The following is a 16,519-nucleotide window of genomic DNA, read 5'->3' as shown; positions in this document are numbered from 1 at the left end:
ATTATAAAGCAGCCGTTTGTTTTTTCACGGAAGTTTTGCCTAGAATGCTGCTGAGGATATGATATTGAGAAGAGAAGTTTTAAATCCCGGAGTAATGCAGCTCCAACAGTGACGGCGCCAATAACATAAAAAGCTTCAACTCTATATGGATCGCTTTTTGCAAAAAGGGACCAAAAGAATTGCGATGTTGCTAAGATTGTACGAATTCATCCTTTGCGATTAAATTACGAAAAGCATGCAAAAATATGAAATTTACATGATAAGTTAAGTCTTTTTACAATTTTTAGGGTGCAAATCAGAAACTGTTTATAAATGATCAGGTTTTTCTTCTAAGACAAAAGAAGTTGCGCAATATTAGCAACATATCAATGCTATTGGTTCCTTTGTGAAAAATGCAATCCATATTATGCCCTCTTCCCCTCGGCGCCTATCTGCTGTACTCCTTGAAATTTTCTGTGAATATATTCAAATTAGAGGGACAAATTCCAAGAAAAACTGTTGGTTGGTTTCCTTTTATAAAAATGAAACATGAATGTAGATTTGCAACGTCGAAATCGAAGTTGCGCATTTATCGACTTTAGCCATCGATCTGCTGTTCGTGCACAATGAACCAACGAGAATAGGAAGGAAACTTCAAATCATCCGTCATTCGCAGTTTCAGAAGGAAGCTACTCGATTTAGCAGTGACGCGCCTTCATTTCCGTATGAAACCTCCCGCGTTACCGCGAAGTTAATTTAGTTGCGTGACCTAATCTAACCCAACTTGAGTCTTCTGTGGCAGTTCCGCGCCTTTGCGACGGATTTGAATCGGATGGGATCATTAGTAAAGTGGATCAATCCCGGCAGTAAACAAACATCAAGATACCAAACATATTTTTTACCGATTCCTTTTGCGATTATTTATCAAGAGCGAACATTTTACGTTATAAATAGTATGGAAGCATTATCAAAAATCAGCTCCCTGGTAAAAATTGGCGATAGGAGCTGCGTTTCAAAATACTATAGGAGTTCTTATAGCCGACTGAAGAAGGCGATAGAAAATCATATAGCTGGCTGTAGAAGGTGGAAAAAATCATACGGCCGGGCTACACGAAGCGATAAAAAATTAAACAGCCGGGCTATAGTTCCTGTCGCTGGGCTTTACACTTTATCGCCTGGCTGTTGCTTTTTCGCCATCGGCTATAAAAGGCTATGTGGAAGTGTGTAAAAATTCGTGTGCTTTGTAAATCCTTAAGTTTGTACGGAATCACCTTAATATTTACAAAACGCACATTATATTTTCCTTTACTACATATTTTTTTTTCATCAATTAAAATGAGAATAATCCATACAGAGTGTGCAAACATTTCAAAGTCATGAGTTGAAAAACGCTGACTCCACGAGATTAAATACTAGAGCCTAACACAATGCGGAGCGGCGGCACACTGGCGCCTACAAACCTAACAGGGATACTTCACGCATTGCGCAATGCGTGAAGTATCTTAGTTAGGTTTGAAGGCGCCAATGCGCGTTTTGTGCTGCTGGCTGTCCGCCCGCCGCGCTGCGCCGCAGCGTACCACGGTGCTTGAAGCAACTATTTCACACTTGAGGTATTGCACAGTATCGTACGAAATTGAAGGCGCTCCAACTTATTAGGAATGGCAGGCATCCTTCAAAAGTACGGAGCTTCCCTCGCAAAATAAATCAAGATACTACGGCACAAAAAGAGAGCGGTAGTCCAAAAACTCACTAAGTCCTAGCATCCGTAACTAGTAACGGATAGCATACACTTTATCGTCAGGCGGTTAATCGCCATCGGCTATAAAAGGTCGTAAGAAATTGTGTTGCCGGCTATAGAAGCTATTGGAAATCTTACAGTCGGCTGTAGTTCTATGGTATTTTGGAACACAGATTCTACTGCCAATTTTTACCAGGGCTTGACGACATTTCACATTTCCTAATTTTTTCAACGTTTAATTCTTTTAATTATTATTTTTTTTTCAACTTTTTTTAATAGGTAACCAATTAACTCAACGGCATAAAGAATTAATACACTCACAAACTTTGTATTTCGTTGTATTGTGTTGAAATAAACACATTTAAGTCATGAGTTGAACACCGCTGACTCCACGAGATTAAATATTAGAGCCTAACACAAAGCGGAGCGGCGGCGCACTGGCGCCTACAAACCCAACAGGGATACTTCACGCATTGCGCAATGCGTGAAGTATCTTAGTTAGGTTTGAAGGCGCCAATGCGCGTTTTGCGCTGCTGGCTGTCCGCTGTTGTGGGAAATCATGTATATCGACGGCCTAAGTCTGCAATCACATATCTCGTTTGCGGTGTCTGAAAATCTCCGCCTCCATGTTATTTTTTTAACAACAACACATCATTGAACAAATAGACAAAGAACAAATTGACATCATTCCTTGAAGTTCATGCAGAATTTTCTTCGCACAGAGAAGAAAAATCACGGCAATTTTAAAGAATTGCCGTTGAGTAGTTTTCCGTTTAAAAAATAAAGTATGACAGGAAGTCTGCGACGTCGGAAACCGAGTTATGTGATTGCCGACTTACACCGTCGATATAGTCTGATTTCGTTGGGTTCTTTGACCGCTTTTGGATGGTGAAGTTTTTTTTTCTTTTTTTTGATTACCCGTTTTTTATTTTTATTTTTTTTATATTAAAATTTAAACAAACCCATGCAAGAGCCTATCACAAATAATGTGAACCAAAATAATTGCCGTATTGCTAGATCGCTGTGTTATCACAAGTTCGGCGTTTTCATTTAATTTTTCCAAAAGTATAAAATTCAATGGAAAAAAGTAAGAAATTACTAATAGTTTCGCTTGAGAATTTTTCAGCATATTTGTATCCACATAGTAGAGGAAAAACCATATCTTGCGAATCATATCCGGTCGGACCTCGCATATGCAAAATTTTGTGTAGGTAAATTCCTCATTTCTTAGACGAAAGACCCTTACTCTATCCCACCCACCGCTGCAAAATTCTCTTAAAAAATGCACATTTTTTCCAGTCAACACGTACACGAGTGTAAGAAATCTGTCAAAAAGTTTGTTGTTAGATTCGTATCATCAGAGGAGTAATCCATGAAAGTTCCAGTTGAAATTGCCATACGGTCTCCTAAAAGTCCAATATACGGATGGAAACTTTGCAACATTGAAAAGTTGTTACGTTCTTTCTTGACCCGTCGACACGCGTAAGCAGCTTTATGAACTCTAAAATTTATGACAGTATTTTATGTGCGTCCTGACGAAAAGACCGGCCAGTTCTATGCGAGGTGACTTCGCACACACACTGCAAGGTCGGGGTGATAAACGAGCTTGCCAAAATGCCAACTGTTGGTGTCACCCAATTCACCGTTCGGGAGATCCTCCGTTTTGTTTACATCGTCTGTTTCGCCTGGAAGTAGCAGCGGCGGAGAAGGAGTCCGATAACGAAGAGCGGAACGAAGGGGACGGGGAAAGATGAATCGATACAACGCGGCCGACGCGCTGCAGCAAAAGACCCACGCGGGGGGAGGGAACCTCGTCTCTGCCGAGAAAGCTCCCCTCCACAAGTCCCCTTCACACCATCAACCCGGCGCGGGTAACCGGTCGCCGCGCATGCGCAGAAGCCACTACGCATGCGCCGCCGTCGTCGGATGCCCGGTGTGCGAGGGGCTTGAGCGCGCATCGAGCGGGAGAAAGGGGCCCATCTGTCGCTCGGCAGTTGCCCGCGAGACCTGTGCGCGCGCGGAACTATGTTGGATCTTAACGAGAGGATGGCCGAGTTGAAGTTCGAAGCACCCCTGGCCCAATTCGAGGAAACGGAGGACTGGGGCGCGGATTTCCGGTTCAAGTCGGCCAACCTGGACAACTTCAAGCAGAAGCAGGACGAAGTGAAGAACATCAACAACCTCAAGAACACGAGCTTGCAGTCCCCGAAACGCGTGTGTGATAACGATAACGAGAACGATAACGCGGTGCAGTGCGAGTTGGATAACGTCAAGGGTGATACCACCCTCCCTGAGGCCTCCGTGTCCTCGGTGGCGGATAATTTCACGGAGACCTTCTCGGGGTCCCTCGAGGATTTAGTCAATACGTTCGATGAGAAAATTACCAAGTGTTTTTGCAACTATGACGAGTCCGTCGAGAAGTTGGCGCCGGTGCAGGTCCGCACGCAGGAAGAAATCATGAGCGAATGCCAGTAAGTTGATCTTTTCTTCTGGTGGTCTTAGCTGCGGCTTTGTAAAAGGAACATTGCTTTCTCACTGAAATTTTAGAGTGATCATGATAATTTCCTTATTGTTTTCGAGGAAAAAATTAAATTGCTGTTTAAAAAATCAATCGCTAAAAAAAGTGACTAGTATGTTGCAATGTAGATTTTACAACAAAAAAATTCTGTATTAACCACCCTCGTGGTTAAATTAGCTTACAATAGTGGTTAAAGTAGCATTTTTTTGTTGTAAAATCTATGTTGAAACGTTGCAGGCACTTTTTTTTAGCAATTGAATTGTTAAATCAGAAATTTAATTTTTTCCGTGTTGCTTTGTTGCATTTATGATTCAAGGACGAAACCACATATCTCCATTGCAGTAGTTTCAAATTTCAGCTCTTGTTTTTTTGAAGATACAAGCCAGTTTCATACCTTGTACTTCACATATAATATTTGTCTAACAGAGAGGAAAAATCAAGGAAGTTTTCAAGAAGATACGTCAACTAGTTTTCCCCGGAAAAAATAAAATATGACAGAAAGTTTGCAACGTCGCAAACGGAGATGCGTGGTCTCGAACTTTGGCCATCGATATTTACATTACTTGAAAATCAAAGCGACTTGAACAGAAAGGCAAAAGTAGCTTTCAAAATCGTCAGGTGGGGTTGAATTTTCTTGCTGAAAAATATATTTTTTAGCCGAAAAAGACTGTAGCTGTAGATCTGCTATTATGGTACTTGCACAGTTGCACAGTGAACGAATGAGAAGAGAAGGAAAACTTAAAACTCCGATAACTGCAGCTTCGGAAGAAGGAAGCTGCCAGATTTAGCAGTGATGCGCCTTCATTTCCGTATGACACCTCTCGCGTTACCGCGAAGTTAATTTAGTTGCGTGACCTAATCTATCCTAACTCTCGTCCTTTATGGCAGGGCAGCTCCGCGCCTTTGCGACGGATTTGAATCGGATTGGGATCATTACGAAAGTGAATCAATACCGGTAGTGATAAAAAATCTAAATACCAAACATATTCTAGGCTCTGAGAAAAAAAAATTGAAGTTGGACAAATAAACATGGGCTAGCATTGTAGGAACTCCCAACTCCCGACTCCCCTTAACCACGTGTGATCTCTCAATTTTCCGTCCATTTGCATAAAATTCACGAAATCAGTAGGCAAAGTGATTATTTTTCAAAATCACCAAGAACAATTTACATTTTATAGAACCTGACCCTTCTTCGGGTAGATGGGTGATTTTCGCTTGTTTTAAACGGGCAGAAATGCGGCCTTCCTATATAGCATAATTCTGTCAAACCAGCTCCAACAAGCCGGGCGTGAAAGTTGACAACTTTCATTTCAGATCGCGACTACGCAATACGGTCGCTCAAATGGACGTATTTATGCTAAAAGGAACTATGTGCACAAGGTTTGTGTGAGACATAGTTCCTTTCAGCGTAACATGATCAAATGTTCCTGGTCTCCCAGGTTACAGTTCAAACGAACGTGCTTACGCTATACTCGTCATGGATTAAATCATTAGCCTTCTTGAAAAGTCTGTTGGGGGACGGGGGAGGGAGATTTAACGCATTATGATAAAATATAAACACTGTTGCTACTTCTACCGTATTTCGTTTTAGTTTTATCTTGAAAATGATGAAATGGTCGGAAACGATTGAATGTCCAGCAAACTCACAACTGAGTGAATAAAACTACATAGGTACTACCTACCGCGAAACGGCCATAATTAGTTGGACGTTTTGGAGATTTATGTTGGCACCTAATACCGGCAGAAATTGAGGAAGACGCTGTAGAGGTCCACCTACATAGTTTTTTCAAAAAAACTTTACCGGTCCTCTTCACATTTCGAATCTTTGCATACAAACATGACTAATGGCCTCATCTTTTTTTTCTCATTGACGGATCCTGCAAATTGGCAACATTGTTTATTCTCCATTTAAACCCACGGAAATGTATCGATTTCCGGAGGGACCAGGTGCTCCGGCAAGAATCGATTATTTAACATAGGTATAAATGGAGGAAATCCGGTGTTGCCAAATTGCTGGATCCGCCTGTGGTTTTTTTTTTTTACTTCAGTTCGAGATCGTTGTTTTTCTTATGAGAGGAAAAATAAAATGATTGGTTTGAAGCGAATGAACTTTTTAACGTAGTGAAATGGGAAGTAAGGGAGCCTTCCAAAATCGCACTCGTGGATGATGTTTGTTGCTTTTTCAGATAGATAAACAAACGAGTAAAAATCTGGAACACCAATTATAATCGTAGCACGTGTTTCGGCGGTTCTCTTGCGTTGTCGCTATGTTTCCGAGCGCTTCCTCTTCGAATTATCTGTCTCGCGGAAATGTACTCACAAAACGAGACTCTGTTTCCGAATTCGTTTCACTAAAGACTATAATAGTTTCCCCCCAAAGTTGCATGAAGGAAAAAGTTGCAAAAAAAAAAAAAAATGAGCCCAAAAAACCAAATTCTTCATTGTTATCAAAAAGTCATGCCAGGCACCAACTTAAAATCATCAATCAGCGAGTGACTCGAGCGAAAGACTTTCCTTATCGTTCTTATGGCAATAGTGCAGCCGCACTGGCTGGAACCCACGCGCGTTTGCGACGGTTCATCGCTAAGTGCTAATTTTTCCGTGTCAATATTTACCATACCGAATCGTTCGAAATGAATAATTCGCGCGCGGTGTTAAAATTTGCGGGGCTTGAATGTGAAAAACATGACGCGTCTAGAGACTGTTAGGTGTGTTGTGGGTCGAGAGACCAATAACCTCTCTTGAATGCCCACGTTTTCAAACAAGCAGGTTGAGAATAGTGGAGAGGGTGTAGTGTAGCTCTAAGGTGCAAAAAAATGACCACATCTGACGTATATACGCGCAAATTGGAAGTGGAGAAAATCCTAAAGAGAAGATTTTTCCCTTTCGATATATTCTTAGGAAGGGTTGTTGGTGGACTCCAGCGTAACGACTTTCGATTTTATAAACAAGACCTTTACTTGTACCATGTACCTTTTTACAACCTGTCACAGGAGAGTGCCTTGAGACCTCGGGACCCTCGGCGCACAGTTGATCGAGTCAATTGGAGAGGTCGGAAAAAATTTGGAAACTTTAAACGCTCATAACTCCGTTTATACTAAACTTGGAGCTTCTGAAAGTGATTCCATTGGTTTCCTCGTGAACGTTTCTTCTATAACCACCCTTTGAAACTCAAATTGTGACGAAATAAACATCAAAATTTGCAGTTTTAGTCAACAATTTCATGTCCGACTTTTTCTATTTACTCGATCCACTGTTCGGCGCTCGAGTATTCAAAACACCTTAACAGGTGGTGGTATTGATTTGCGTATGTAATTCACAAGCACTATAGTGCTAAAGAAACTCAACATAAAAATTATGTCTAGTTCCCATAAAGTCACCATGGTGGAAAGTCATACGTTGAAGTTTTAGGAGCTCTTAATCATTTTCGGCTCTTAATTTTCCAAATTTTTTCGCATATTTACGTATACTCTTCTATCTTGTAGGGGTACATTGCAAATGTGAGCCACGACGCCTCGCAGCCGGTTTATTTTTCGGCGGAAGGCGAAAGTAGGTACATACCACTATTCGTGCACATCGGAGGTTTGTGGCCTAGTCAACTGATTGGAGGCGCATCTTCTGACGATCCGTATTTCCCACCTCTTCACGCTAGCTCACAGTTACCTTCTAGTGAACACCCAGTGAAGAGTTTATTTTGTCCTCACCCCTCATCTCAGGGATTGAACTATCTCATTGATGACACCAGTGAAGTAAAAGAAGAATGAGAGGATCGTTTAATTATTTTTAAAATGTGGAAAGGACGTCGAGCGAGCATTGACACTTTCGTCTTCTTCCTCGTATATCCGAGCTGTGACACCTGTGCACACAAACAAAGCTGACGAGTATAACATCGAGCGACGCGACACCAACGTGTGCACTGACTAAATCCAGTTCCAAAATTAGGACTCCCCCCCCCCCTCTTGTCCCCCATCAGTCGCGCTTTCCCCTATCCAGCCGTGGTCTCGCAACATCCCTCTTCTCATGTTACACGCCGTCTTCTCGACTTCTTCCTTCCCTCGTGTCTTAATTTTTTCAGTTTTACTCTACCTTACGTTCATATACTTTGATATAATCTTTCATTCGGGAAGCAAAATCGTGGCCCCCGTTTTTCTGACAAAATTCCGCTATTCAAACTCTTGGATTTTCTTGCGCCTAAGATGCAATAGAAATATACTAGGGGTCTACGCCCCCTGACCGCTACGCGGCCCAACCGCGAGAGGGCGCTTCGTGCTCTCTTAGGCCCACTTCGACATGAGAACGACCGAAAAATTGAAACGATTTTTACGCGACTCTCATTTGTCCAATCTTTCTCTAGCCGGGAGCGATTGGACCAATGAGAATCGAATGAAAAAATCGGCATTTATTTCAAACTTCAAGCCAAGACTGAAACGAAACGGAAGAACGGAACGGCGCACGTTTAGTCACTTTTGGATAGTCTGTGGCAGAGGAGCATACCTTCGATTCACTTACTTTACCTCTCTAACAGACCAAGATCCAACATTTCCCGCTTAGTTCAATTTTCCGCTAAATTTGAAACGCCCACCATTTGCACTCTTGGTGCACTCTTTTGTGACTCATGAGCGAGAACCAATCAGAATTATATTTTTTTAGGCCACTTTCAGCCCGACCAGAATTGAGGTGTTGTAACACTGGATACAAAGGGACCAGTGTTCGAAACTCACCTTTGAATTTTAGGAACCGTATGGCGCATCAAGCCCGATTTTTAGGCGCCATTGAAGATTTTTTAGGGGCCAAAATGACTTTTTGCCTACACATAACGACGCATTAGTGAAAAGTTAGACGCAAGATGTTCTCGTAACAGAACGAGTAAGTAGCTGCAACTTGGGGAAGACAAAAGCACTAAAGATGAAATCATGAAGGATAGAAAAAGCTTTTACTTGTAGTGCTGAAATTTTCGAATAATCACCTAATATGAAAATTCAGATTGTTAGGGGACAATTTTTAGTGGCCACGTTGGCGCAGAGCCTTCATTTTTTAGGCGCCATGGCCGATTTTTTAGGTGCATGTGGCGCGTTGGCGCCTGTGAGTTTCGAACACTGAAAGGGACTCTAGTTTTGGCGAATATATAAAAAATCGATGGTATTTGCTCCATGACCGATGAGAAATGAGGATGCGTGCACGGGTACAGCCGTGACGGTTAGTTATGGGTTCGGCGATCGCGAGAGCGACAGGGATGGCCGGCGGCGCGGCGTCTCGAATGCAGCGTTGAGCGAGCTTTTATCATGATTGCGATCAATATCCCATGTTCTCTTACTACGCAACAGACGGCCGCGGCCGCTCCGTTTTGATTTCCCTCTATTTTGACCAAATCCCCGGATTCTGTGCGGCGCCCCTTCTCCGCTTCCCGAGCCGCCATTTCACTTGTATTCAGGCGACATCCTTCAGACTAGAGTCCCTTTATACTGAGAGTCAAGACAATGTGAATCCGTTTCTGATTGGTTCCCGTATTTTAGGCCTTCACAGTGTCACAAACGGGAATGAAGATTACGTTTTCACCGATTGCGAAGATTACAATGGAGATGTTGCATGTGTGAGGGATTTGCGACTTGACCATTGATTCTTATGTAAAAGTTCGCGAGAAACACGATGGTGCCACTGGTTTTCACTGAAATCATCTCCCAAGCTCAAAAAAAAGCTCTCAAAGTGAGGCCAAAATGGAGAGGATATTCCACCCTACCCTGAGAGTCCACCTCTACATCAAGACAAACTCTCCATGCAAAGATAGGGAGCAAATACATTAGCAGGGTTGCCGTGTTTTCAGTAATTCAGTCCTGGAATCCCCAAATAAAGTGGCAACCCTGCTAATGTATTTGCTCCCCATCTTTGTATGGAGAGTTTGTTTTGATGCAGAGGTGGACTCTCAGGGTAGGGTGAGATAGCCCCTCCAGTTTTGCCTCACTTTGAGAGCTTTTTTTTAGCTTGGGAGATGATTTCAGAGAAAACCAGTGGCACCGTCGTGTTTCTCGCGAACTTTCACATAAGAATCAATGGTCAAATCGCAAATCCCTCACAGATGCAACATCTCCATTACGGGTTCGACAAGGAAAAAACGAAATGAGAGAAGGAACGAAGAAAGGAATTTGAGAACGGGCCGATCAAAGATTACGATAAACGTTCAATTTGTGTAATCTTTATTCCCGTTTGTGACTCCACGAGAGGGTGTTGTCTTGACTCTCAGTATGAAGGGACTCTACTTCAGACCAGAGTGTCTCCACAGAGAGATGAGACATCTCTCATCTTGATGTCACCAATCCTCAGAAAGAGTTTACACTTCGTAATGTTTTTCGTCATCGTTAATTAACTTATTCCCGAATTTCGTTATTCCGTCACTCCTGCTCTCAGTCTGTTCGTGCCATAACGTGCGGTGGCGTAATGGAGTTTCTCACAGGGTTGCCCCCGTCAGGGAACATCGGCAAATTTCAGGGAAAATGACGAGACTGGTAGGGAAAATTTGTTAAATCACCTTCATTAGCTCTCTAGAATCGGTTTGAGGTTTCAAACAACAAATTTTGCCTGGAAACTATTTTCAATTGTGCCTTCTCAACCATCTGTCACATCTACAATTGTCAGAGAATTTCACCAAAATGTGTCAGGGAAATCAGAGAAATGTCAGGAAATTTCATTTTCTAAATTCTGTGGCAACCCTGCTCTCGAAACTTGTTTAGGCCCCTTCCCCACTCTGAATCAAATATCTAAACGAACTCTTACCTCCTTCCCTTTTCCGTAAAGGCTTAAATCACATTTTTCCGCGCAAATTGCCCGGTCTAGTAGCTTATATATCTTAGCATGAAGTGTGCAGGGCTTTGTCCATTTTTAATTTTTTCATCCTTGATCCGCTTAGAGTGTGCAAAGAGACAAAAACGTAAAAATAGTCACCAGAACTCATTGCGGACGAGTACATGCACTGTCAATTTCAAACTGGCGCTACATTGCTAGAGAAAATAGTTTTAAGGCTCCAGTTGAACAGATTCTGGGGGCCCCCGAGGATCTCAATTTAAGGGGATCCAAAGCCCTAAATCCGAAATCGAGGGAAAATATTTAAAAGTTTTCCGGGAAAATGCGTATACTATCAGGAATGTCCGAATAATCCGACAATGTCTGAATATTTACGCGGTGTTCTTCCCTAACGCAGCAATCAGTGGCGTGGCGTGCTTTGCGATATATCGATTTATGTGCCATTTAAACCTATGGAAAAGGATCGATAAACAGGGTGTTCGCGGCGAACACCTTAATAATCGATTCTTTACCATAAGTTTGAATGGCATAACAATCGATACATCGCAATTAACGCCACGCCTCTGGCAGCAATACGGTGTACGTTTCATTATATCTACAAAACGGATTATTATTTCTGTCGGGCATGTGGTACCGGCTATGCTATAGCACCAAATGGCTTAAGCCGTGCGAGGCTCTCGCACAGCAAATATTTTTTTCCCTCCGTAAACCTCACTTTCCTCAGCATAAGACTTGAACTTTCTATCCATTTCATTGATTTCGGTAATGAATCGGAAGGAAGAGATGCGAAAATTACACGCTCCGTGTAATCGTTCCCCTTTGAAGATGCGGGCTGATAATTAGACGGCGTGATTTAGAGACCGACGATTGAAGGGGGTGAGTGATTAAGCACGACCTGTGACTGTTATTACGGGCGGCGATCGTTCAAAATACGGTTATTGCCCAGTGGCGTGGCGTGCTTTACGGTATATCGATTGATTTACCATTTAAACCTATGGTAAAGAATCGATTATTAAGGTGTTCGCTGCGAACACCCTGTTTATCGATCCTTTTCCATGGGTTTAAATGGCATAACAATCGATATATCGCAATTCACGCCACGCCACTGTTATTGCCCCTGCCCGGCCGCCTCCGTTTTACGGCTCCTTCATTCCTCACCCCTGGATGTAAACAGTTTTCTTACAGGTCCGATCGACGCCTTTTGATGCGAGTCCGATTCAGTAGTAATGCTTCGATCCGCGCGCGATGCCCGAGGATGAACCACTACTGCCGTGCAACGCAAAAACGCCGTAAACGCCATTTTTCATGTATTGGAAACAATGTATCATAGCAGAAAAACTTGTGTACCCTGGGACAATGTTTTAACAGGATTCTTTCGGAAATACTACCAAGAACTTAACCTGAAAATTTGAAGTGCATGGGAAAAACGGTTTTTACTTTATAAATTGTTAAGTTCCAAAAAACGAGGGAAAATCTTGATGGATTTACGGCGTTTTTGCTTAGCACGGCAGTAGACAAGGTAGCAATAAATTAGACCACCGTACGATATGTCTCTCCATCAATTTTTACGCAGAGCACTTAATGCACGTTGAAAAATCCTATTGTTTTTATTATTACTTGATAATATCAGCTAAATTATCAGGGTGCGTCTACTGCACGGAAAAAGCACGGATACACTGAAAAATCACGGATTTTGGAAGGTCGGTACGGAAGTACGGAAAAGGTACGAATTTTCCGTGATAAGGTGTACGGTTCGAATTTCGTTAATTGGAGGTACTGAAAAATTTCTGCATTTTTCTGTCAGGCACTGAATTTTCGGGAATGTACTGAAAAGTTATCGGAAAAGTACTGATTTTTGACCGGCCTGTTTTAGTAGACACCCTGTATTACAAAGCTACAGGCCGCGAGGACTACTATATAGCACGTGAGTCAAATTTAGAGGGTGATACGCAAGAGTAAACACGAAGACGAGACTTCGGGGATCATTTCCCCGGCCCCGGCTTGCTTATTACTCGGATCATCATCAATTATAAGCCTTCATAACTGATTTAGCCGTGTCCCAATCTCGTTTATTCGAAAATTACTTGAATCTGTCTACTGTAAAGCTTAGATTTTCTGTTCAACTTCTCTGTGTTTATAGCAGATTCTGAGTGGTGACCAATCGTAGTGATGAGCAAGAAGAGCGACATTTTTTATACACTCCTTGCCCTTTCAAGCAACGCTACGGCATCAACAATGTTTATCATTGAGCGTGTCTCGGGAGGCGCAAGTAAAAACGCCTTCAGTTTTTGTCATATGCAATACGGACATCCTTCGAGCACGAATAGTTGTATCCAGGTGCCGGCATCGACGCGTCTCCGTATCCTTCGACAAATACGACTGCAGTCTGTGTGCAGTAAGTCAGGACGCCTTTAGTTTTTTGCATTTGCAATATGGACATCCTTAGAGCACGAATAGTTGCATCAAGGCGCTGACCTCAACGCGTCTTTGTGTTCATCGAAAAAGACAACTTTAGTTTGTGTGCAGTAAATCAAAACGCCTTCAGTTTTTTGCATATGCAATACAGACATCCATCGAGCACGAATAGTTGTATCCAGGTGCCGGCATCAACATGTCTTTGCGTCGATAGGGCCGAGTTTAACAGACATGCACAGAGTCGTGTTTTTGGAAAAAAAAAAATAAGTTGGGAGTAGTTTTGAATTCAATCAGTCGATCATTTTCTCCTGACAACAATTCAATTCATTCTCCTTAACAATTCAAAGTCGAGAAAAAACATCTTGAACGCAAAAGAAGCATTAATCGTTTCCCAAATCATATCATCGAGCCTTATTAAGAAATAAAACTTCATGCCTACATATTTTTCTCGGTTCAGACTTGATGTGATTTGGTTCGTTTTACTTAAACTCGATCCAGTTATTCCTCGATACTCTATTTGTTATTAGAGAGCAGACGTAGCAATATATCTTCATTCTGAATCCATCTACACTACACTCAACTAACTCATTCCGTCCTTTCCACTAAAAAAAAAAAAAAAAAGTTTTTTTCTTGGAGGATGACAATACTACTTCTACCCTAGGGAAGCAAGAAAGTAAAAATCTGGGAAACTTTTTTTTCGAAGTTTGAAATCACACTGTGAAGTCCCAACGACTTCCGATCACGCGACAGCGCAGGCACAAAACGAAAAACTTCCGCGGAAAGGCAACTCCGCTGGTTCCCGTTCTGTAAACATACTCGCATCAAGATTAAGAATGCAAGAGGATTCGTATAAAAAAACAAATTCTGAGAATGCGACCGCAACAATAAGGCATTGTCATCGCTCCGCGGATCCCGTTCAGATCGGATCTGTTTTGGCTCGAGCGCTGGCTCTGTCCCTATACCGCATAGGGTACCTCAGAAATCACACCTTTTTTCACGGTTGCCTATTCACAAGGTACCTCAGAAATCACACCTTTTTTCACGGTTGCCTATTCACAAGGTACCTTAGGAATCACACCTTTTTTTACGGTTGCCTATTCTGCCTTGCTTAGGAAGAACGCCGTATAAACATTCGAGAGTTGCCGAATTTCCTTCGATATAAGATTAATTTCTGAGGAAAGTTATGAATATTTTCCCTTGCGATTTTCAGGACTTTTTGGTCGAATTGCGAGGAAAATTATCTGAAAAATTGGAAGACAAATATTCATAAAAGCACCAGGAAATTCGTGTTTTATCAAAGGAAATTTGGCAACGCCTGCAGGTTTATACGGCGTTCTTCCCTAGTACGGCAGTATTCCAGGGTGTCTAAAAGTCCAAAATTTCCGGAAAGTACGAAAATAGTACTGCTTTTTTAAGGCGGTCCGGAAGTACTGAAAAAGTGCGGAAATTCCGCTAGAGGGTGTTGGCGCAGTATCGTCAAGCGTCAGCGGTTTTATTTTTTTGTTTTTCCAGTTCCCTCTTTGGATCTCTTTTCTAGTTTAGTTCTGTCTGCATCCTCGTAAGATAAAGGTGTATGAAAGCGTTCCTTACAGTGCTCTTTTCCTTCCTCTATTACCTTTAGGAGGTCCGGAATTTTTTAATTTTTTTTGTCCTTTTTCTCGCAATTAGAGCGAGAAATCCAAATTTTTGGAATTTTCCGAATTTCGTCAATTAGAGATACTGAATAAGAACTGAAAATTTAATGCGAATTTTTCGCAGTTTTTATCGTTTCCTGAAAAATTCATTTTTCCGAGAGAGGTCTTTTTGAAACTGAGATATTCAATTAGTTTCTCATCATTGATTTTTACTATCGTATAATTCATGCAAGGAAATTTAACAAAAATTGTTGATTCCGCAGTATTTGTGGCACATACTGTACATCTTAATATTTTATAAATACCTCCAAAGCTGCGACGGTAACCCTGGAATGAGCCACTATTCTGCCCAGCTAAGGAAGAACGCCGTATGAGCCTCCAGACGTTGTCATATCTCCGTCAATAAAAAATAAATTTACTATGAATATGGTGAATATTTTTCCTCAAAATTTTCAGACAATTTTGTTCGTAATCTAGCTGTCTAAAAGATCTGAAAATTTCAAGGAAAAATATTCATAATAACTTTCCTCAAAAATAAACATTTTATCGGTGAAAATTTGGCAACTCTCGAATGTTCATACGGCGTTATTCCTTAGCACGGCAGTATTGTGCCTCTTTGTTCTTAGATAATGGACCTCTTGTTCCTGTGTATACGTGCTTGCTTACACGTCCTTGCCTGAATATTTTTCCATTTTGAATGGCGGCTCGGAAATAAATTTTGCCAATTTTCGAGAAAAATTTCAATTCCGAATTTGAATTGAGTCCGAATCTTAAAGACCCGCAACTAATTGGCAACACTGAAGGAACAAGTGCACATCGGCCGCGCTTATATTTCCCACGCTGAGTAAACATTGCCTTGCATTGTATAGAGCATCATGAGATTCTAAAGCAGGGCTATCAATTTGGATCAAATTTATTCTTTATTCATCACTGTGTGGTATTATGAAATTCTGTGAATGCGATTGTGCGTTTTCAATGTCTTTCTGGAAAGCACAGGAGGCGTAAATCAGTCCAAATTGAGCATTTCGTCATTATTCCGATTTTGACAGAAATAAAAGTCTCCAAAAGACAAGAACAAACTTAGAAACATACGTTTTAACGCGTAATTTGATTATTACGAAGATAAGAAAGCGAAGGAAGGAGAGACGGGAGAGGTAATTATTCATTAGCTCCTGATTAATTGAGTTACAACTCAAAGAAAGTCGCAGAGAGGTATTCGAGAGTAATCAGTCTTGCGCTCATCGGCCCAGGTGTAACCTTATTGGACCAAGCTTTGAGCCGATTAAACTTTTAAGATTAAAAGGAGAATGCAGACGGGGGGGGGGGGGGCTGGAACAGCGGCCAGTAACACTCCGCGGTGTTGACACTTTTTTTTTAGAAAAAATCTACTCGCACAAGATTTTTATCTCATGCAGTGAAGCAACTTACGTTTGAAATTTT

General features: G+C 41.7%; 1 protein-coding gene across 2 annotated transcripts in view; it reads left to right on the top strand.

Annotated features, from left to right (window-relative positions):
- Positions 1-3,683: 3,683 nt before the first annotated feature.
- Unc-76 (fasciculation and elongation protein Unc-76) overlaps positions 3,684-16,519 on the top strand; it is a 74,950-nt gene continuing 62,114 nt past the window's right edge. The window contains exon 1 of one of the 2 annotated variants that reach the window (XM_072302586.1): positions 3,684-4,188. In XM_072302586.1, coding sequence (XP_072158687.1) covers positions 3,743-4,188 — 446 coding nt within the window. In that variant the 5' untranslated portion in view covers positions 3,684-3,742. The remainder of the gene's footprint in view (positions 4,189-16,519) is intronic. The other variant, XM_072302585.1, reaches the window with a different exon arrangement.

This window comes from Bemisia tabaci, chromosome 7, assembly GCF_918797505.1.
Source record: "Bemisia tabaci chromosome 7, PGI_BMITA_v3".
NCBI lineage: Eukaryota > Metazoa > Arthropoda > Insecta > Hemiptera > Aleyrodidae > Bemisia > Bemisia tabaci.
The sequence above is the reverse complement of the archived record's forward strand: the minus strand, read 5'-3'. Positions and strand labels throughout refer to the sequence as shown.